This window comes from Lolium perenne, chromosome 6 (assembly GCF_019359855.2).
Source record: "Lolium perenne isolate Kyuss_39 chromosome 6, Kyuss_2.0, whole genome shotgun sequence".
Classification (NCBI taxonomy): domain Eukaryota; kingdom Viridiplantae; phylum Streptophyta; class Magnoliopsida; order Poales; family Poaceae; genus Lolium; species Lolium perenne.
In genome coordinates, this window is record NC_067249.2 from 235,934,310 (window position 1) to 235,957,708 (window position 23,399).

The 23,399-nt window shown below is 42.8% G+C and overlaps 1 protein-coding gene and 1 long non-coding RNA gene across 2 annotated transcripts; both read left to right on the forward strand.

The window, feature by feature from the left end:
* Positions 1-412: 412 nt before the first annotated feature.
* On the forward strand, positions 413-2,074 carry LOC139832920 (uncharacterized). Its single transcript, XR_011747774.1, has 2 exons — positions 413-513; positions 1,845-2,074. It is a non-coding gene; the product is annotated as an uncharacterized lncRNA (long non-coding RNA).
* Positions 2,075-20,997: 18,923 nt separating this feature from the next.
* LOC139832653 (uncharacterized) lies at positions 20,998-21,450 on the forward strand. Its single transcript, XM_071822460.1, has one exon. It carries the CDS (start codon positions 20,998-21,000, stop codon positions 21,448-21,450), a length of 453 nt encoding a protein of 150 aa, XP_071678561.1.
* Positions 21,451-23,399: the final 1,949 nt, after the last annotated feature.

Sequence of the window (23,399 nt, forward strand, 5' to 3'; positions counted from 1 at the left end):
CCTATTTTATATCTTTTAAAATATAATTTAAAATAAAATGTTTGTATATAAAATTTAACGGGAAATTTTGAGTAACCTTATTATGCCATTCATATACCTATTTGCATCTCGCATCATGTCGTGACGCGATAGTTTATGCATGTTCACTTAACATATATGCGGAGTATTTCGGACACCGACTAGGGTATCCTCGCTCCGCTTAATATTGAAGTAGTTCACCCTTTCCATGTCTATGCCATGCTAATCAACAATTAAAATTGCCGGTAGAAATGCAACTCCAACTCTAATTTGTTTGTTCGGGGTTCTGACTCCGATTAATATGGATAAGTTGCACTGCATCATCGTTGCCATGTCATGCATGCTTGCATCTGCTCATGCTGATTCTTCTTTATCCGTAGCAGTAAGACTTGCATCCGTTGTTTGTCCAGCATTTGCTTCTTCCCGGATAGGATCGCGAAGTGGTGTTGCGAGATACGCCAAGTTCTCCGGATGTTCCTCGGCAAGCTTTAACAGGCAAGCATTTCCCCTATACTTCTGCCCCTGCAGAAGTCGCTCACCTATTTTATTTTGCCTTCTTCCTCATGCTAGCTTTAAGTTGCGTTCTTGTCACGTGCCCCTTCCACTTGTTACCTCAAGCAGCCTATATTGCCTCCACCAACCACCTACAGCTATTGTTTGGTTATCGGGTCTGCCTTGCGAGTCATAGTGCATGCTAGTGCTTTTTATATCTCCTTACCGTTACCGTTATCTTATCGGGTTATCTGTTAGAAGTTCATGACACATGGTATATGGATATATCTGTTGAGGGTATCATGGTTACTTGTTAATAGTTGTTAGCGGAGACATCGGTGGGTCAGTTGCTCGTTTTATGACGGCTCACTTGTGTTTCTTTAAAACCTAGGACCCCGAGTTCTTGTTATCTGTTCCGAGACTGAGCGCTCTAACCACACGTGGGTATGTTTCTGGGTCTCCCCTCGACCACTGCCGGAATCTACAGCTTTGTCCAGTGGCCACAACTAGTTTGCAATGTTTTACCATTTGTTTGTTTGCGTGCATGCCAGCTTGTTACTAATTTACTTTGGGAAGCCCCTGGGTGCCTTGTATCCCTTGTTTCTGGTATGCACGTATAGGTCGTGGAGCCTCTGCGAAGTGGTTTATCGCCCCAGTGTGTGTTTAAACCACCTAGCACGTTGACACACATAGCTAAGTCCGCTTCGGAGATACGGTCGGACTTCGATACGGGTTCAACTTGGTTAGGTGGCTTCCTGGACATTGTTGTCGTGAAGGAGAGTGCGAGTCGTGATATCCACCTGTCGCAAGTGGGTTGAGCGTGCGTGTGGGCACATTTGGGCACCCCTGCAGGGTTAAATCTTATCGATAAGCCGCGTCCGCGGTTATGGATGACTTGGAGCTGTATGACTCGACCATAGACAACTTACACCTGTTGTTTCAATACTAATAACTTGCATAGTAAGACAGAACAACTTAAATAATAACTGGTTAAAACTTGACAACCGTGTGAGTGCCTTTGCCAGTACCTCTTTGCGAAGGGGGAACACATCGGCTGGGTTATGTTTGCAGAGTATAGAACTGCTAGCTTATGCGCGCTCTCATCTTCTCTGATTAGACAAACGTTGTAGAGTGTCTCTATAGGTTTTTTTTTAGTGCTTGCGCGCTGCCGCTTAACCCCACCATATTGCCTATGACGTTCCTCTTGCGTCCTCTAAGTCCTCTGCATGCCTCAAGTACAAAGGACGACTGGTTGACGAATGCTTATACGTCTTGAAGTCTTGTTAAGTACGAACCCGTACTTATTGCTGCTTCTACGGGATATAACCGGGCAGGTATGAAGATGTGTTCGATGAAGACGACGCTAGCAAGGTTACCCTTCCGGCTTGGCCTGGGCAGGGTTATGGACGCCATCGTTATCTTCAGGACTCTTAGTCCAAATTTGTATCTTGTCCGTACTCGGACGTATTCGATCTTCTGTATGATTTGGATCTTTGTATGTATCTATTTGTATCTTGACTCGTTGGAGTCGTTGTTGTAATATATATGTATCTTGTGGGCTCTATTGTAATCTTGTTGTAATGTTACCTCTCGTGATTGATTCCACCCGCATCGCGTGCATGCTTCGGCGTGTACGAGGCGCTTGGTGGTGCGTCTCCTAAAATCGATATCGTGCGGATTTCGGCGGATTCGCTGGGATCCTCATGGTACCGGTTTTGGGGCGTCACAGTCGCTGGTTGTGGCAGGTCTTTTGTAGGTGCCCTTGAAGTGCTTCTCGAAGGCAATCTTCAGGTCGAACCAGTAAAAGATGGAGTTTTCTGGAAGGTCATTGAGCCAGGTACGGGCTGGACCAGCAAGGTACAACTGAAGCATGTGGCAGGCTACATTGGGGGTCCCTCTGGCAAAGCTGACTGCGTTGAAGTAGTCCTCGATCCAGGTATCGGGCCTTTCACTGCCATGATAATGCTTCAGATTTCCGGGTAGCTTGAGGTTCAAGCCTTTTGGCTTTGGTTCCACTCGGATCATCCTGCCGAATCACTTCGGGCCAATGTATTCAGATCTGTACTCTTTGAGATGTTCCCGTGCGTCGCACGGGCCATTGCGGGCGGGAGACTTTGAGCGGGAGCGAGATCTCCGGCCTCCGCCTCCACCTCCTCCACTAGGTTGTGGGGAAGGAGATCTGCGAGGGGGCCGATGAGATCTTTTGCTTCCGCTTTCAGATTCTCTGCGCCCTTCTTGTTGCTGACTCCGGCTTCGGTGGCTACCTTCTCCATGATGGCGGTCGCCTCCCTCGTTTCGTCTTCTGCGGGGCTCAGGCTCGCATTCTTCGTTCCGTCTCCGACGTGGCTCCGGCGTGCGCTCCTTGTTCTGATTTCCTTTGAGGGGCCACGTTGTCGTGGATGTTGATTCCACTAGGCCCATGAGGTCTGGTGTTTCTGGCTATACTATTATACGTCTCAAACGTATCTATTATTTCTTATGTTCCATGCTAGTTTTATGACAATACTCACATGTTTTATATACACTTTATATCATTTTGACGCATTTTCCGGCACTAACCTATTAACAAGATGCCGAAGCGCCAGTTCCTGTTTTCTGCTGTTTTGGTTTCAGAAATCCTACACAGGAATTATTCTCGGAATTGGATGAAACAAAACCCGGGTCTTATTTTCCACGGAGCTTTCTAGAAGACCGAAGGAGATACGAAGTGGGGCCACGAGGTGGCGACACCACAAGGCAGCGCGGCCAAGGAGGGGCCCGTGTCGCCCTATGGTGTGGGCCCCTCGAGCGCCCCCCGACTCTGCCCTTCCGCCTACTTATACTCTCCGTCGCGAAAACCCTATTACCGAGAGGCACGATACGAGAAAAGTTCCAGAGACGCCGCCGCCGGCAATCCCATCTCGGGGGATTCAGGAGATCGCCTCCGGCACCCTGCCGGAGAGGGGAATCATCACCCGGAGGACTCTACATCACCATGATCGCCTCCGGACTAATGTGCGAGTAGTTCATCCTTGGACTATGGGTCCATAGCAGTAGCTAGATGGTTGTCTTATCCTCTTGTGCTATCATGTTAGATCTTGTGAGCTGCCTATCATGATCAAGATCATCTATTTGTAATGCTACATGTTGTGTTTGTTGGGATCCGATGAATATGGAATACTATGTCAAGTTGATTATCAATCTATCATATATGTGTTGTTTATGATCTTGCATGCTCTCCGTTGCTATTAGAGGCTCTGGCCAAGTTGATACTTGTGACTCCAAGAGGGAGTATTTATGCTCGATAGTGGGTTCATGCCTCCATTGAATCTGGGACAGTGACAGAAAGTTCTAAGGTTGTGGATGTGCTGTTGCCACTAGGGATAAAACATCAATGCTTTGTCTAAGGATATTTGTGTTGATTACATTACTCACCATACTTAATGCAATTGTCTGTTGTTTGCAACTTAATACTGGAAGGGGTGCGGATGCTAACCCGAAGGTGGAATTTTTAGGCATAGATGCATGCTGGATGGCGGTCTATGTTATTTGTCGTAATGCCCTAAGTAAATCTCATATTAGTCATCATGATAAGTATGTGCATTGTTATGCTCTCTCTATTTGTCAATTGCCCAACTGTAATTTGTTCACCCAACATGCTATTTCTTATTGGAGAGACACCGCTAGTGAACTGTGGACCCCGGTCCATTCTTTTACATCTGAATACATTCTACTGCAATCATTGTTCTCTGCTGTTCTTTGCAAAGAAACATCATTCTCCACACCATACGTTTAATCCTTTGTTTAAAGCAAGCCGGTGAGATTGAAAACCTCACTGTTAAGTTGGGGCAAAGTATTTTGATTGTGTTGTGCAGGTTCCACGTTGGCGCCGGAATCCCTGGTGTTGCGCCGCACTACACTCCTCCACCAAGAACCTTCACGTGGCCTTCATCTCCTACTGGTTCGATAACCTTGGTTTCTTACTGAGCGAAAACTTGCTACTGTACGCATCACACCTTCCTCTTGGAGTTCCCAACGGACGTGTGCTTTACGCGTTATCAAGCTCTTTTTCTGGCGCCGTTGCCGGGGAGATCAAGACACGCTGCAAGGGGAGTTTCCCACATCCAATCTCTTTACTTTGTTATTGTCTTGCTTTACTTTACTTTATTTTCCGCTTTGTTTGTTTCTTTATATAAAAAACACAAAAAATTAGTTACTTGCATTTACTTTATGTTATTTAGTTTGCTTTACTTATTTTTATTGCTGTTAAAATGAATACTCCTGAGAACACCAAGTTGTGTGACTTTACTAGCACAAATAATAATGATTTCATATGCACACCTATTGCTCCACCTGCTACTACAGCAGAATTTTATGAAACTAAACCTGCTTTACTAAATCTTGTTATGAGAGAGCAATTTTCTGGTGTTAGTTCTGATGATGCTGCTCCCCATCTTAATAATTTTGTTGAACTTTGTGAAATGCAAAAGTAAAAGGATGTAGATGGTGACATTATAAAACTGAAATTGTTTCCTTTCTCCTTAAGAGGAAGAGCTAAAGATTGGTTGCTATCTTTGCCTAAGAATAGTATTGATTCATGGACTAAATGTAAAGATGCTTTCATTGGTAGATATTATCCTCCTGCTAAAATTATATCTTTGAGAAGTAGCATAATGAATTTTAAGCAATTGGATAATGAGCATGTTGCCCAAGCATGGGAAAGAATGAAATCTTTGGTAAAGAATTGCCCTACCCATGGACTGACTACTTGGATGATCATCCAAACCTTTTATGCAGGACTGAATTTTTCCTCGAGGAACCTATTGGATTCAGCTGCTGGAGGTACTTTTATGTCCATCACCTTGGGCGCCGCAACAAAGCTTCTTGATGATATGATGATCAACTACTCTGAATGGCACACTGAAAGGACTCCACAAGGTAAGAAGGTAAATTCTGTTGAAGAAACCTCCTTCTTGAGTGATAAGATTGATGTTATTATGTCTACGCTTGTTAATGGTAGATCTAATGTTGGTCCTAATAATATTCCTTTAGCTTCATTGGTTGCTCAAGAAGAGCATGTTGATGTGAACTTCATTAAAAATAGTAATTTCAACAACAATGCTTATAGAAATAATTTTGGTAACAACTATAGGCCATATCCTTCTAATAATAGTAATGGTTATGGTAATTCTTACAACAATAATAGGAGTGTACCCTCTGGTCTTGAAGTCATGCTTAAAGAATTTATTAGTACACAAACTGCTTTTAACAAATCTGTTGAAGAAAAGCTTGGTAAAATTGATGTTCTTGCTTCTAAGGTTGATAGTCTTGCTGCTGATGTTGATCTTTTGAAATTGAAAGTTATACCTAATGAAACTAAAGATATTAAGTCATTTGCTACAACAAACGCAATCCAAGTTCGAATTAATGAAAATATAATATTGATGGCTGAATTGCATGCTAGGTGGGAAAGAGAAGAAAAACTAGCTAACGAGAATAATGTAGCTAAAGTTTGGACTATTACCACCACTAGTAATGTTGATGCTTCACATATTGCTAAACCTCCTACTATCAATGGTAAAATAATTGGTGTTAGCAATGTTTCTATTCCTAATGCAAAGCGTGCAAAACTGTTTGAAACTGCTATTTGGAAGTTAATCTTGCTTGACTTGCCACCATTGAAAAATTGTTATTTGGAAGTTAATCTTGCTGATAATTCTATAAAGAAACCTTTGGGGAGGATTGCTAATGTTCACATTACGGTTGACAATAACCTTGTCCCCGTTGATTTTGTTGTCTTGGATATTGAATGCAATGCATTTTGTCCTATTATTTTGGGAAGACCTATTCTTCGAACTGTTGGTGCTATTATTGATATGAAGGAAGGGAATATTAAGTATCAATTTCCTCTTAAGAAAGGTATGGAACACTTCCCTAGAAAGAGAATGAGGTTACCTTTTGATTCTATTATTAGAACTAATTATGATGTTGATGCTTCATCTCTTGATAATACTTGATTTACACTTTCTGCGCCTAGCTGAAAGGCGTTAAAGAAAAGCGCTTATGGGAGACAACCCATTATTTTACTACAACAATTTTTGTTTTATATTTGTGTCTTGGAAGTTGTTACTACTGTAGCAACCTATCCTTATCTTTATTTTATTGCATTGTTGTGCCAAGTAAAGTCTTTGATAGTAAGGTTGATACTAGATTTGGATTTCTGCGCAGAAACAGATTTCTTGCTGTCACGAATTTGAGTAGATCTCTCTGTAGGTAACTCAGAAAAATCTGCGAAAAATCATGAGTAATCCTCAGATATGTACGCAACTTTCATTAAATTTGAGCTTCTTCATCTGAGCATGTTATGTTCCTCGAAAAAATTCGTCTTTACGGACTGTTCTGTTTTGACAGATTCTGTCTTTTATTTCACATTGCCTCTTTTGCTATGTTGAATGGATTTCTTTATTCCATTAACTTTCAGTAGCTTTGGGAAATGTCCAGAAGTGTTAATAATGATTGTGTTACCTCTGAACATCTGAATTTTTGATTATGCATTAACCCTCTAATGAGTTTGTTTTGAGTTTGGTGTGGAGGAAGTTTTCAAGGATCAAGAGAGGAGGATGATACAATATGATCAAGAAGAGTGAAAAGTCTAAGCTTGGGGATGCCCCCGTGGTTCATCCCTGCATATTTCAAGAAGACTCAAGCATCTAAGCTTGGGGATGCCCAAGGCATCCCCTTCTTCATCGACAACTTATCAGGTCACCTCTAGTGAAACTATATTTTTATTCCGTCACATCTTATGTGCTTTACTTGGAGCGTCTGTATGTTTTTATTTTTGTTTTTGTTTACATAAAATCGGATCCTAGCATTCCTTGTGTGGGAGAGAGACACACTCTGCTTGTTCATATGAACACTGGTGTTCTTAGCTTTACTTTTAATGTTCATGGCGAAGGTTGAAACTGCTTCGTTCATTGCTATTTGGTTGGAAATAGAAAATGTTTCATGTGGTAATTGGTATATTGTCTTGAATAATTTGATACTTGGCAATTATTTTGCTCAAATAGATCATGTTTAAGCTCTTGCATCATGTAGATTGCACCTATTAGTGGAGAACTACTGTAGAGCTTGTTGAAATTTGGTTTGCATGATTGGTCTCTCTAAAAGTCTAGATATTTTCTGGTAAAGTGTTTGAACAACAAGGAAGACAGTGTAGATTCCTATAATGCTTGCAATATGTTCTTATGTAAGTTTTGATCTACCGGTTTATACTTGTGTTTGCTTCAAACAACCTTGCTAGCCAAAGCCTTGTACTAAGAGGGAATACTTCTCGTGCATCCAAAACCTTGAGCCAAAACCTATGCCATTTGTGTCCACCATACCTACCTACTATGTGGTATTTCTCTGCCATTCCAAAGTAAATTGCTTGCGTGCTACCTTTAAAATTTCATTCCTTATCTTTGCAATATATAGCTCATGGGAAAATAGCCTTAAAAAATATTGTGGTGAAGAATGTGTAGCTTATGTATCTTATTTCTTATAAGTTGCTTGTTGAGCGGTAACCATGTTTCTGGGGACGCCATCAACTATTACACCTTTGTTGAATATCATGTGAGTTGCTATGCATGTTCGTCTTGTCTGGAGTAAGGGTGATTTATCATGATTAAATGGTTTGAGTATGCATATTGTTAGAGAAGAACTTTGGGCCGCCAACCAAAGCCATGTATCATGGTGGAAGTTTCAGTTTGGACATTAATCCTCAATCTCTTATGAGAATATTATCTGTTTTGTATGTTGTCCCGGTACGAATGTCCTCAAGTTGAGATCTATCAAAAACGAGAAATCAAATGCGATCTATCTCCTTGGACCTTTGTACAGGCGGCATAGAGGTACCCCTTTGTGACACTGGGTTGAAACATATATAATGCAATGAGAATCCATGGAAATCCAAGCTAATTAGGACAAGGTGCGAGCACTATTGGTATTCGATGCATGAGGCTTGCAACTTATAGGATGTCTTATGCATAACACATATGAATTATTACTACCGTTGACAAAATTGTTTCTATGTTTTCAAAATAAAAGCTCTAGCACAAAAATAGTAATCCATGCTTTCCTCCGCGAAGGGCCTTTCTTTTACTTTATGTTGAGTCAGTTTACCTACTTCTTTCTACCTTAGAAGCAAACACTTGTGTCAACTGTGTGCATTTATTCCTACATACTTGCTTATTTGCATTCATCATATTACTTTGTGTTGACAATTATCCATGAGATATACATGTTGAAGTTGAAAGAAACTGCTGAAACTTATACCTTCCTTTGTATTACTTCAAAACTTTCTACTAAGAACTTATTGCTTTATGAGTTAACTCCCATACATCGATCCCGCAGATCTCCCGCGTGGAACAGGAAACAAATATAGCGGGTCCACGCCGCGAGAGAAAATACAGCTGCCGCAAGCAGCTTGGGATAGAGTGTAGAGAGCCATGAACGGCACAGAGCCAATGACTACCGCAGCTACACCGGAGGCGCTACAAGCATACCAATATAGACTCGCTCGTGCTGGACGAGAGTTAGAAAAACAAAAAAGGGCACTCGACGAAAGAAGAGCTGCAGCTTCTACGTCAAGCGCGCGCAGGGCCAACCTGAGTCGACAATCAGGAACTTCGGGAGATAGTCACAGAGACGCCCGTGCAAGAAACAGATCGTGATTGGCAAATGTGCCCGAGCATGAACGAGAAAACTTGATCCAAAACCTCGACATGTCCTTTATGTCGATAGACACGATAGGGAACATCATCCCAAAAATGCCGGAAGCATGATATATGGCGACACATGCCTTCATACTGGCATCTAAACCACCTCCGGGAGATCCCAGGGAAGCACTTACCAGATGGCTATGGCAGGAGTCGGCGTCATGGGAACAGCAATAGCAGGTTCGAGTACACCGCAACCCGAAAGTGCTCCACAAAGAAATAGTCCGAGGCAAAATAGTCCTCGACCCACTACGGTGGCGGCGCGAGATCCTCCACGAGAAGGCGATGCGAGAAACACGGTGACGCAAGCACGAGTTGACAGAGCACGGCAGGAGAGAGATCGTGAAAAAAGAACATGAGAATGTCGGCATTCACCGGAAGTTAGTGAGGAGGATTTATGCGGGCTCCCTTGCTTTACCCGACGAATTCGCTAAAAACTAAAGTACCTTCCAGCTTCAAGTTACCCGACAACTACAAAAAATTCGATGGATTGCAAGATCCTGAGGATTGGCTGGTGGACTACTTGGAGACAGTAAAGCTGATGGGTGGAATCAGGGCAATGGCCATGCAGAGCATCCAGGTCCACGTCAGCAGAGCCGCAAGATCTTAGATGAAGAAGCTACCGGAAGGATCCATCGACAGCTGGGAAACTTTCGGGGACTTGTTCGTGAGGAATTTTCGTTCACGTGCAAGAAACTTGCGTCAATAGAGCAGCTAAGGACCTGCAGGCAGAAGTCGGACGAATCAATGAGGATGTACATCCAGAGGTGGAGCATCATAAAAAACTCGGCTGAGAACGTGTCAGATGAAAGAGCAATCGACGCGTTTATCGCAGGAATCCGAAGAAGAGATCTAATCGAGGAATTGGGAAGATCCAACCCAAGAACAATAGCTGACCTCATGGAGATAGAGAATCGCTGGCTGACGGAGAAGATGCTGTTCATAACAAATGACAGAGGTCACCCGAGGAAGATCGTAACAGGAATAACAATCAAAATAGGCGACGTTTTTGACCCCCACATATTATGACGGTCCCACCCAAGTGGCGGCTGGCTTCCGAGGAAATAGTGGAGGAAATCATCGGGATGATTACCAGCGGAACAATGACCAGCGCAATGATCATAGAGATGCACCGAGTTCCGGTAGGCAAAATAACCGGACTGGTTCCCAAGGTCATACAACATGTCACCCGAAGATTTGTTGAACGGGCCATGCTAGATGCACTTCTACCTCGACAATGAGGGAAAGAGACAGTCGGTTCATCTCCAGAAGGACTGCCGAAATTTTCAAGCTCTGCGAAGATACGCGGAAAACAACACGCAAGCAGCAAACGGGGGGTACGTGCAGGGGCCAAGGAGTGAAATTAACCTGCCACCACCACCCGCAATTACCAGCGTGAATCAACATCAGTTGTAACTTGCGGCGCCTCCGAGCAACAATGATGACTGCATATACACAACGGGAGCAGTGTCGATGATACAAAAAGGCAGACCCTCGAACAGAGCATGGAAGTTAATTTCGCGACAGGTGTTTATGGCAGAAAAGTCGCCTCCACCAACCATTGAGTACCTCAATTGGTCGGGACAAGCCATAGGATTCACCCAAGAAGACCACCCACCTCAAGTTTCACGACCAGGGCAGTCAGCTATGATCTTACCAGCGGTGATTGCGGGTTTTGAGGTCTCCCGCATATTCATAGATGGAGGAAGCAGTTTAAATCTCATATACGCGGATACGCTGCGGAAGATGAACATCTCCCTGGCAAATTTGACACCAACGGATACGCGTTTTCATGGCATCACACTTGAGAAGCCAAATTATCCTCTAGGAAAGATCCTACTCGACGTACAGTTTGGAACACGAGAAAACTTCAGGATGGAGAAGCTGGAGTTCGAACTTATCGATTGGCCGTAACTATATCATGCTCTCCTAGGACGACCCGCATACGCCAGATTCATGGCTGTGCCGCATTATACATACATGCTATGGAGGATCCCCGGACCCAATGGCACAATCACAGTCAAAGGAAGTTTCGCTCTGGCGGATAAGTGCGACAAGGACTTTCACAAGCTATCTGAAACCTTCGGGATGCAGGCTAAGTACGAAGCATCCAAGCTCACCACCAACTACGACGTGTTACCCGACAGAGGTAGATCCTTGCAAGAACAAGCTTTCGACACCTCCAAGAATTCTAAGGAAGTGCATATCCACCCGACAGATCCAAAAAAGACGACATCCATCGCGTCCAACTTGGACAACGCATAGGAAAGCGTGCTCGTTGAGTTCCTCCGTGAGCGCTGATAGCGTGTATGCACACGTTCGTTGGGAACCCCAAGAGGAAGATGTGATGCGTATAGAAGCAAGTTTTCCCTCAGTAAGAAACCAAGGTTATCGAACCAGTAGGAGCCAAGAAGCACGTTGAAGGTTGTTGGTGATGGAGTGTAGTGCGGCGCAACACCAGGGATTCCGGCGCCAACGTGGAACCTACACAACACAACCAAATTACTTTGCCCCAACGTGACAGTGAGGTTGTCAATCTCACCGGCTTGCTGTAACAAAGGATTAGATGTATAGTGTGGAAGATGATGTTTGCAAAGAACAGTAAAACGAGTATTGCAGTAGATTGTATTCGATGTAAAATAATGGACCGGGGTCCACAGTTCACTAGTGGTGTCTCTCCCATAAGATAAATAGCATGTTGGGTGAACAAATTACAGTTGGGCAATTGACAAATAAATAGAGCATAACAATGCACATACATGTTATGATGAGTAGTGTGAGATTTAATTGGGCATTACGACAAAGTACATAGACCGCTATCCAGCATGCATCTATGCCTAAAAAGTCCACCTTCAGGTTATCATCCGAACCCCTTCCAGTATTAAGTTGCAAACAATAGACAATTGCATTAAGTATGGTGCGTAATGTAATCAACAAATACATCCTTAGATATAGAATTGATGTTTTATCCCTAGTGGCAACAACACATCCACAACCTTAGAGGTTGCTGTCACTCCCCCAGATTTAATGGAGGCATGAACCCACTATCGAGCATAAGTACCCCCTCTTGGAGTTACAAGTAATGACTTGGCCAGAGCCTCTACTAGCAACGGAGAGCATGCAAGATCATAAACAACACATAGATAGATTGATAATCAACATAGCATAGTATTCATTATTCATCGGATCCCAACAAACGCACAATTAGCTTTACAGATTGATGATCTTGATCATGTTAGGCAGCTCACAAGATCAGACAATGATAGCACAATGGGGAGAAGACGACCATCTAGCTACTGCTATGGACCCATAGTCCAGGGGTGAACTACTCACACATCAATCCGGAGGCGACCATGGCGGTGTAGAGTCCTCCGGGAGATGATTCCCCTCTCCGGTAGGGTGCCGGAGGCGATCTCCTGAATCCCCCGAGATGGGATTGGCGGCGGCGGCGTCTCTGGAAGGTTTTCCGTATCGTGGCTCTCGGTACTGGAACAATTATCGACGAAGGCTTAAGTAGGCGAAGAGGTAGGTCAGGGGGCCTCACGAGGGCCCCACACGCCAGGGCGGCGCGGCCCCAGCCCTGGCCGCACGGCCCTGCTGTGTCGGCACCTCGTGGCCCCACTTCGTTTTTCCCCCGGTGTTCTGGAAGCTTCGTGGAAAAATAGGACCCTGGGCATTGATTTCGTCCAATTCCGAGAATATTTCCTTACTAGGATTTCTGAAACCAAAAACAGCAGAAAACAACAACTGGCTCTTCGGCATCTCGTTAATAGGTTAGTGCCGGAAAATGCATAATAATGACATATAATGTGTATAAAACATGTGAGTATCATCATAAAAGTAGCATGGAACATAAGAAATTATAGATACGTTTGAGACGTATCAAGCATCCCCAAGCTTAGTTCCTACTCGTCCCGAGTAGGTAAACGATAACAAAGATAATTTCTTAAGTGACAATGCTATCATAATCTTGATCAATACTATTGTAAGCACATGTAATGAATGCAGCGATTTGAAACAATGGTAAATGTAATGAGTAAGCAATGGAATCATATAGCAAAGACTTTTCATGAATAGTACTTTCAAGACAAGCATCAATAAGTCTTGCATAAGAGTTAACTCATAAAGCAATAGTTTCATAGTAAATGTATTGAAGCAACACAAAGGAAGATTAAGTTTCAGCGGTTGCTTTCAACTTGTAACATGTATATCTCATGAATATTGTCAACATAAAGTAATATAATAAGTGCAATATGCAAGTATGTAGGAATCAATGCACAGTTAACACAAGTGTTTGCTTTTTAAGATAGAAGGAAATGGGTAAACTGACTCAACAATAAAAGTAGAAGAAAGGCCCTTCGCAGAGGGAAGCATGGATTGCTGTATTTGTGCTAGAGCTTTTATTTTGCAAACAAGAAACAATTTTGTCAACGGTAGTAATAAAGCATATGAGTTATGTAAATTATATCCTACAAGTTGCAAGCCTCATGCATAGTATACCAATAGTGCCCGCACCTTGTCCTAATTAGCTTGGATTTACATGGATTATCATAGCATAGCATATGTTTTAACCAAGTGTCACAATGGGGTACCTCTATGCCACCTGTACAAAGGTCTAAGGAGAAAGCTCGCATTGGATTTCTCGCTTTTGATTATTCTCAACTTAGACATCCATACCGGGACAACATTGACAACAGATAATGGACTCCTCTTTAATGCATAAGCATTCAACAACAGATAATATTCTCATAAGAGATTGAGGTTTGTTGTCCAAACTGAAACTTCCACCATGGATCATGGCTTTAGTTAGCGGCCCAATGTTCTTCTCTAACAATATGCATACTCAAACTATTTGATCATGATAAATCACCCTTACTTCGGACAAGACGAACATGCATAGCAACTCATATGATATTCAACAAAGAAATAGTTGATGGCATCCCCAGGAACATGGTTATCGCTCAACAAGCAACTTATAAGAGATAAGATGCATAAGTACATATTCAATACCACAATAGTTTTTAGGCTTATTGTCCCATGAGCTATATATTGCAAAGATAAAGAATGAAAATTTTAAAGGTAGCACTCAAGCAATTTACTTTGGAATGGCGGAGAAATACCATGTAGTAGGTAGGTATGGTGGACACAAGTGGCATAGTGTTTGGCTCAAGGATTTTGGATGCATGAGAAGTATTCCCTCTCGATACAAGGTTTAGGCTAGCAAGGTTGTTTAAAGCAAACACAAGTATGAACCGGTACAGCAAAATTCACATAAAAGACATATTGAAAGCATTATAAGACTCTATACCGTCTTCCTTGTTGTTCGACCCTTACTAGAAAATATCTAGACCTTAGAGAGACCAATTATGCAAACCAAATTTTAGCAAGCTCTATGTATTTCTTCATTAGTAGGTGCAAAGTATATGATGCAAGAGCTTAAACATGAGCACAACAATTGCCAAGTATCACATTATTCAAGATATTCTACCAATTACCACATGTAGAATTTCCCGTTTCCAGCCATATAACAATTTAACGAAGCAGTTCAACCTTCGCCATGAATATTATGAGTAAAGCCTAAGGACATATGTGTCCATATGCAACAGCGGAGCGTGTCTCTCTCCCACACAATGAATGCTAGGATCCAACTTTATTCAAACAAAACAAAAACAAAAACAAACAGACGCTCCAAGTAAAGTACATAAGATGTGATGGAATAAAAATATAGTTTCACTAGAGGAACCTGATAGTGTTGTCGATGAAGAAGGGGATGCCTTGGGCATCCCCAAGATTAGACGCTTGAGTCTTCTTGAAATATGCAGGGGTGAACCACCGGGGCATCCCCAAGCTTAGAGCTTTCACTCTCCTTGATCATATTGTATCATCCTCCTCTCTTGATCCTTGAAAACTTCCTCCACACCAAACTTAAAACAAACTCATTAGAGGGTTAGTGCATAACCAAAAAAATTCACATGTTCAGAGGTGACACAATCATTCTTAACACTTCTGGAAATTGCACAAAGCTACTGAAAGTTAATGGAACAAAGAAATCCATCTAACATAGCAAAACAGGCAATGCGAAATAAAAGGCAGAATCTGTCAAAAAAGAACAGTACGTAAAGACGTATTTTTTAGAGGCACCAGACTTGCTCAAATGAGAAAACTCAAAACTAATGAAAGTTGCGTACATATCTGAGGATCAAGCACGTAAATTGGCATAATTTTCTGAGTTACCTACAGAGAATTCAACCCAAATTCGTGACAGCAAGAAAATCTGTTTCTGCGCAGTAATCCAAATCTAGTATCATCCTTCGATTAGAGACTTTACTTGGCACAACAATGCAATAAAACTAAGATAAGGAGAGGTTGCTACAGTAGTAACAACTTCCAAGACTCAAATATAAAACAAAAATACTGTAGTAAAAATGATGGGTTGTCTCCCATAAGCGCTTTTCTTTAACGCCTTTCAGCTAGGCGCAGAAAGTGTATATCAAGTGTTATCAAGAGATGAAGCATCAACATCATAATTTTTTCTAATAATAGAATCAAAAGGTAACTTCATTCTATTTCTAGGGAAGTGTTCCATACCTTTCTTGAGAGGAAATTGATATTTAATATTACCTTCCTTCATATCAATGGTAGCACCAACAGTTCGAAGAAAAGGTCTTCCCAATATAATGGGACAAGATGCATTGCATTCAATATCCAAGACAACAAAATCAACGGGGAAAAGGTTATTGTTAACCACAATGCGAACATTATCAACTTTCCCCAAAGGTTTCTTTGTAGAGTTATCAGCAAGATTAACATCCAAATAACAATTTTTCAGTGGTGGCAAGTCAAGCATATTATAGATTTTCTTAGGCATAACGGAAATACTTGCACCAAGATCACATAAAGCATTACAATCAAAATCATTGACCTTCATCTTAAGGATGGGCTCCCAACCATCTTCTAACTTCCTAGGAATAGAAGTTTCAAGTTTTAGTTTCTCTTCTCTAGCTTTTATGAGAGCATTTATAATATGTTTTGTAAAGGCCAAATTTATAGCACTAGCGTTGGGACTTTTAGCAAGTTTTTGTAAGAACTTTATAACTTCAGAGATGTGGCAATCATCAAAATCTAAACCATTATAATCTAAAGCAATGGGATCATTGTCCCCAATGTTGGAAAAAATTTCAGCAGTTTTAGCAGTTTCAGGCAGTTTTGCTCGCTTTGCATTAGGAGTAGAAACATTGCCAACACCAATTATTTTATCATTGATAGTAGGAGGTGCAGCAACATGTGGAGCATTAGCATTACTAGTGGTGGTAATAGTCCAAACTTTAGCTAGTTTTTCATTTTCTTCTCTTTCCCACCTAGCATGCAATTCAGCCATTAATCTTATATTCTCATTAATTCTAACTTGAATGGAATTTGCTGTAGTAACAATTTTATTTTCAATATCCATATTAGGCATAACTTTCAATTTCAAAAGATCAACATCAGCAGCAAGACTATCAACTTTAGAAGGAAGTATATCAATTTTCCCAAGCTTTTCTTCAACAGATTTGTTGAAAGCAGTTTGTGTACTAATAAATTCTTTAAGCATGGCTTCAAGTCCAGGGGGTGTATTCCTATTGTTGTTGTAAGAATTCCCATAAGAATTACCATAACCGTCACCATTATTATAAGGATATGGCCTATAGTTGTTACTAGAATTGTTCCGATAAGCACTGTTGTTGAAATTATTATTTTTAATGAAGTTCACATCAACATGTTCTTCTTGAGCAACCAATGAAGCTAACGGAACATTATTAGGATCAACATTTGTCCTACCACTCACAAGCATAGACATAATAGCATCAATCTTATCACTCAAGGAAGAGGTATCTTCGACAGAATTTACCTTCTTACCTTGTGGAGCTCTTTCCGTGTGCCATTCAGAGTAATTAATCATCATATCATCAAGAAGCTTTGTTGCCGCCCCCAAAGTGATGGACATAAAGGTACCTCCAGCAGCTGAATCCAATAGGTTCCGCGAAGAAAAGTTCAGTCCTGCATAAAAGGTTTGGATGATCATCCAAGTAGTCAGTCCATGGGTTGGGCAATTTTTAACCAAAGATTTCATTCTTTCCCATGCTTGTGCAACATGCTCAGTATCTAATTGCTTAAAATTCATTATGCTACTTCTCAAGGATATAATTTTAGCAGGAGGATAATATCTACCAATGAAAGCATCCTTACATTTAGTCCATGAATCAATACTATTCTTAGGCAGAGATAGCAACCAATCTTTAGCTCTTCCTCTTAATGAGAAAGGTAACAATTTTAACTTTATAATGTCACCATCTACATCCTTATACTTTTGCATTTCACATAGTTCAACAAAATTATTAAGATGGGCAGCAGCATCATCAGAACTAACACCAGAAAATTGCTCTCTCATAGCAAGATTCAGTAAAGCACGTTTAATTTCAAAGAATTCTGCTGTAGTAGCAGGTGGAGCAATAGGTGTGCATAATAAATCATTATTATTTGTGTTTGTGAAGTCACACAACTTAGTATTTTCAGGAGTATTCATTTTAGCAATAGTAAATAAAGTAAACTAGATAAAGTAAATGCAAGTAACTAATTTTTTGTGTTTTTAATATGGTAAACAAGATAATAAATAAAGTAAAACTAGCAACTAATTTTTTTGTGTTTTGTTTTAGTGCAGCAAACAAAGTAGTAAATAAAAGTAAAGCAAGACAAAAACAAAGTAAAGAGATTGGAGGTGGAGACTCCCCTTGCAGCGTGTCTTGATCTCCCCGGCAACGGCGCCAGAAAGAGTTGCTTGATAGCGTGTATGCACACGTCCGTTGGGAACCCCAAGAGGAAGGTGTGATGCGTATAGAAGCAACTTTCCCTCAGTAAGAAACCAAGGTTATCGAACCAGTAGGAGCCAAGAAGCACGTTGAAGGTTGTTGGTGATGGAGTGTAGTGCGGCGCAACACCAGGGATTCCGGCGCCAACGTGGAACCTGCACAACACAATCAAATTACTTTGCCCCAACGTGACAGTGAGGTTGTCAATCTCACCGGCTTGCTGTAACAAAGGATTAGATGTATAGTGTGGAAGATGATGTTTGCAAAGAACAGTAAAACGAGTATTGCAGTAGATTGTATTCGATATAAAAGAATGGACCGGGGTCCACAGTTCACTAGTGGTGTCTCTCCCATAAGATAAATAGCATGTTGGGTGAACAAATTACAGTTGGGAAATTGACAAATAAAGAGAGCATAACAATGCACATACATGTTATGATGAGTAGTGTGAGATTTAATTGGGCATTACGACAAAGTACATAGACTGCTATCCAGCATGCATCTATGCCTAAAAAGTCCACCTTCAGGTTATCATCCGAACCCCTTCCAGTATTAAGTTGCAAACAACAAACAATTGCATTAAGTATGGTGCGTAATGTAATCAACAAATAAATCCTTAGATATAGAATTGATGTTTTATCCCTAGTGGCAACAGCACATCCACAACCTTAGAGGTTGCTGTCACTCCCCCAGATTTAATGGAGGCATGAACCCACTATCGAGCATAAGTACCCCCTCTTGGAGTTACAAGTAATGACTTGGCCAGAGCCTCTACTAGCAACGGAGAGCATGCAAGATCATAAACAACACATAGATAGATTGATAATCAACATAGCATAGTATTCATTATTCATCGGATCCCAACAAACGCACATGTAGCTTTACAGATAGATGATCTTGATCATGTTAGGCAGCTCACAAGATCAGACAATGATAGCACAATGGGGAGAAGACGACCATCTAGCTACTGCTATGGACCCATAGTCCAGGGGTGAACTACTCACACATCAATCCGGAGGCGACCATGGCAGTGTAGAGTCCTCCGGGAGACGATTCCCCTCTCCGGCAGGGTGCCGGAGGCGATCTTCTGAATCCCCCCGAGATGGGATTGGCGGCGGTGGCGTCTCTGGAAGGTTTTCCGTATCGTGGCTCTCGGTACTGGAACTATTATCGACGAAGGCTTAAGTAGGCGAAGAGGTAGGTCAGGGGGCCTCACGAGGGCCCCACACGCCAGGGCGGCGCGGCCCCAGCCCTGGCCGCGCGGCCCTGCTGTGTCGGCGCCTCGTGGCCCCACTTCGTTTCCCCCCCGGTGTTCTGGAAGCTTCGTGGAAAAATAGGACCCTGGGCGTTGATTTCGTCCAATTCCGAGAATATTTCCTTACTAGGATTTCTGAAAACAAAAACAGCAGAAAACAGCAACTGGCTCTTCGGCATCTCGTTAATAGGTTAGTGCCGGAAAATGCATAATAATGACATATAATGTGTATAAAACATGTGAGTATCATCATAAAAGTAGCATGGAACATAAGAAATTATAGATACGTTTGAGACGTATCAAGCGCTGGGAAATATTAGCATGGTGTCCAGCTGACGTGCCAGGAGTACCCAAGGAACTTGCCGAGCACCCTCTCAATCTAGATCCAAGAGCTTTGCGGTGATTCCCCGAGCCAAACCGCGAAGCCATGCTATCTGAGATTCGTCGACTCAAAGAAGTGGCTTTCATCAAGGAGCTGCACACTGAGGCCACGTGGGTTGCTAACCCAGTGCTGGTCCCGAAGAAAAACACTAAAGTCCTTCGCATGTGCATCGATTTCACGTGTCTTAATAAACATTGTCCAAAGGATCACTTACCCCTCCCGAGGATCGACCAAATTATCGATTCCACGGCAGGTTGTGAACGTCTTTCCTTCCTCGAAGCGTATTCTAGTTACCATAACCCCTTATGGTGTGTTCTGCTACAGAATAATGCCCTTCGGGTTGAAAAACGCGGGAGCCACGTACCATCGGATGATGCAGAAGTGCCTGGCCACGCAGATTGGAAAAAATGTTCAAGTGTACATCGACGATGTTGTCATAACAACAAAGCATCCCTTATCGATCATCTCAAGGAAACCTTCGACAACCTCGACAAGTTCCGCCTCAAGATGAACCCGAAAAAATGTTCCTCTAGTGTTCCTGTAGGAGAAATCCTCAGATACTTAGTGTCAACCAGGGGAATCGAGGCCAACCCCGAGAAAATACAGGCTATCTTGATGATGAGAAAACCAACCAAGCTCAAGGAGATACAACAGCTAACTAGATATGTCGCAACTTTGAGCAGGTTCGTCGCCAGGTTGGGAGAAAAAGCGTTGCCCTTTTACGCGCTAATCATGCAAGGGAAAAAATTTGAATGCAATGAGGAAGCGGACAAAGATATTGAGCATCTGAAGCGAACTATCTCGACACCACCAGTACTGGTGGCACCCCAAGAAAAAGAACTGCTGCTGTTATATATTGCGGCCACACCTCAGGTGGTCAACACAGTCCTCGTGGTAGAACGAGAAGAAGAAGGGAAGATTCACAGAGTTCAGCGGCCGATATATTTCCTTAGATAAGTTTTATCACCATCCAAACAGCGATACCCGCAATATCAGGAGCTAGCTTATGGAGTTTTCATGTCAGCACGGAAGTTAAGACATTATTTTTTAGCGCACCCGATAATAGTGGTCAATGAGGCTCCTCTCTCGAATATATTGAACAACCCGTAAGCTACATGATGTGTATCCCTTTGGGGAATCGAGCTTTCCCCTTGGGACATCACGTATGAAAAAAGAAAAGCGATCAAGTCGCAAAGCCTGCTGGACTTTGTTGCAGAGTGGATGGAACTCCAAAATACGGGACCCTCAGATTTATCAAGTACCTGGCACATGAATTTCGCCGGGTCCAAAATATTGGAAGGATCAGGAGTAGGCGTGGTGCTTGTTTCACCACAGGGCGACAAGATGAAGTATATATTGCGGATGACCTTCCCGAATGCATCCAATAATGAGGCAGAATATGAAGCCCTGATTCACGAGATGAAGATTGCAAAGGCGTGCGACGCTACTCGCTTAAAAAAATTCGGCGACTCCCAGTTGTTGGCTCAACAGGTGATGAACAAGTGTGACACATTCAATGACATCATGATAGCATATAAGGAGATGCACAACGAACTCGAGAAAACATTCGATGATTGTGAAGTTAATCACATCAGCAGGATCAACAACGATGAAGCCGACGTTCTGGCAAACATTGGCTCGCAGTGCCTCCCGATACCACCTGGAGTCTTTTGGGAAGAGATAAGTGAGAGATCAACCAAGGTGAAGAAGGTTCCGAAGTAGCCAAAGAAAAAGGAGAAACCCAAGAAATACTCGGGGGCTCCAGCAGCTCCAGAGACACATACGTCGGAAGATGAGGAAGAACCAGAGGAAGTCATGATGATCCAAATTCCCTGGATGCAGGTTTACCTAGCGTACATCACGAAGAAAGAAATACCCGAAGATCTGGTTGAAGCAAGGCGAGTTATTCGACGATCCAAGGCCTTCACTATGGTCAAGGGAGAACTATACAAACGAAGCATCTCAGGAGTATTGCAGAGGTGCGTCACACCCGAAGAAGGGCGAGTTATATTAAAAGACATACACGAAGGAATATGCGGCCACCACGCAAGCAGTCGAGCAATAGCAGCCAAAGCTTTTCGCGCAGGGTTTTATTGGCTGACGGCAATAGAGGATGCAAAAGACATAGTACGCACTTGCAACGCGTGTCAGAGATTCGCATCCAAACCCCACTCTCCAGTAGCAGAATTAATGCTGATACCATTGGCATGGACTTTCACACAATGGGGGCTTGACATGGTGGGAAAATTACACAAGTCATGGCTAGGAGGACACGTGTATTTGCTCGTGGCTGTCGATAAATTCACCAAGTGGATCGAAGCAGTACCAGTAACTTCGTGTTGACTGCCAAAACCCACCGGCGGGCAGCGACGGTCAACACGGTAGAGCCGGGAAGAGCCTAGAGCTGCGGCTGGCTGAGACCCCTTCGAGCGACGGCCCGCAATGCTCTTCTGGTCACACGTCCGATGCGAAGTGCAAGGGCGTGCCACCTGACCTATACCTGGTCAGGAAGGTGATGGGGATGCCTCGCTTAGTTTCCTGCATGGCATACACGTAAACATTAAATACGAGCCTCGATCGGCTCTCAGGTTATCCTGTGAATCGGCTCAAAGAGCCGATCCACCCATGATTCGTACGGGGTGCACGAATATATGGTGATCCTGCTTGATCAAGATAAAGCTAATGAGATCTACGACGATTTAGGGTTTTCACCGCATAATCGGATCATCCTACTCCAGGTTGGGCCTCGCGGCCACGCACGGTGATCGTAAGCCGATCCTAAACAAGGCCTAAAAACCAACATGAAGTTGATCCTCGGAACATCCTGTTTAGGACTTGCGAACGACACCCTACGCGCCGCTGGATCCTCCCCCCCTTTGTAAGGCCTAACTATTGCAGATATTAAACTAATCCTTGTAGAACAAGGAGCAATCGTAACGGATCAGATCTACTAAATAATGATCAAGCGGGGTGCCGCCCCCACACCTAAGATAGGTGTGAGGGCGGCTAGATATGCAAGGGTTGCACTACGTAAGCATGTTATACGAAGAACTATGCTAACCCTAACACATCTATGATAACTACGTTGCTCGCCATCAAAGACGCTTCAGTACGAGCAACGCATGAACAACGTGGAGCTTGTGCTGCCTAGATCGCAAGATGCGATCTAGGCAGCATGTCGCTTACCTGATAGAAACCCTCGAGATGAAGGAGTTGGCGATGCGCCGAGATTGGTTTGTTTGGGTTGAACGTGTGTTGTTGTTTATTCCATAAACCCTAGATACATATTTATAGTCCGTAGACTTTCTAACGTGGGAATAATCCCAACCGTGCACGAGGCAAACTCTAACTAACCGACACGTATCCTACTATGTTACAGATACACGGGCTAACTAGCCCAAACTTTGCATATAAAGGCCGATTCACGTATTTCTTCCATGTATATTCTTCAAGTCCATCTTGATCGCGGCCCACCTCTGACTCGGTCAAATTCTGGTGATAACACTTCGGCAGCTGCAACATCGGCGGTGAACTTCGTCAAGGGGATAGTTTTTCGGTTCGGTGTCCCCAACAGCATAGTTACGAACAACAGCAGCAATTTCACCTCCCGAGAATTCAAGGACTACTTTGCAGGTGTGGGCATCAATCTACAGTTTGCGTCGGTGGCGCAC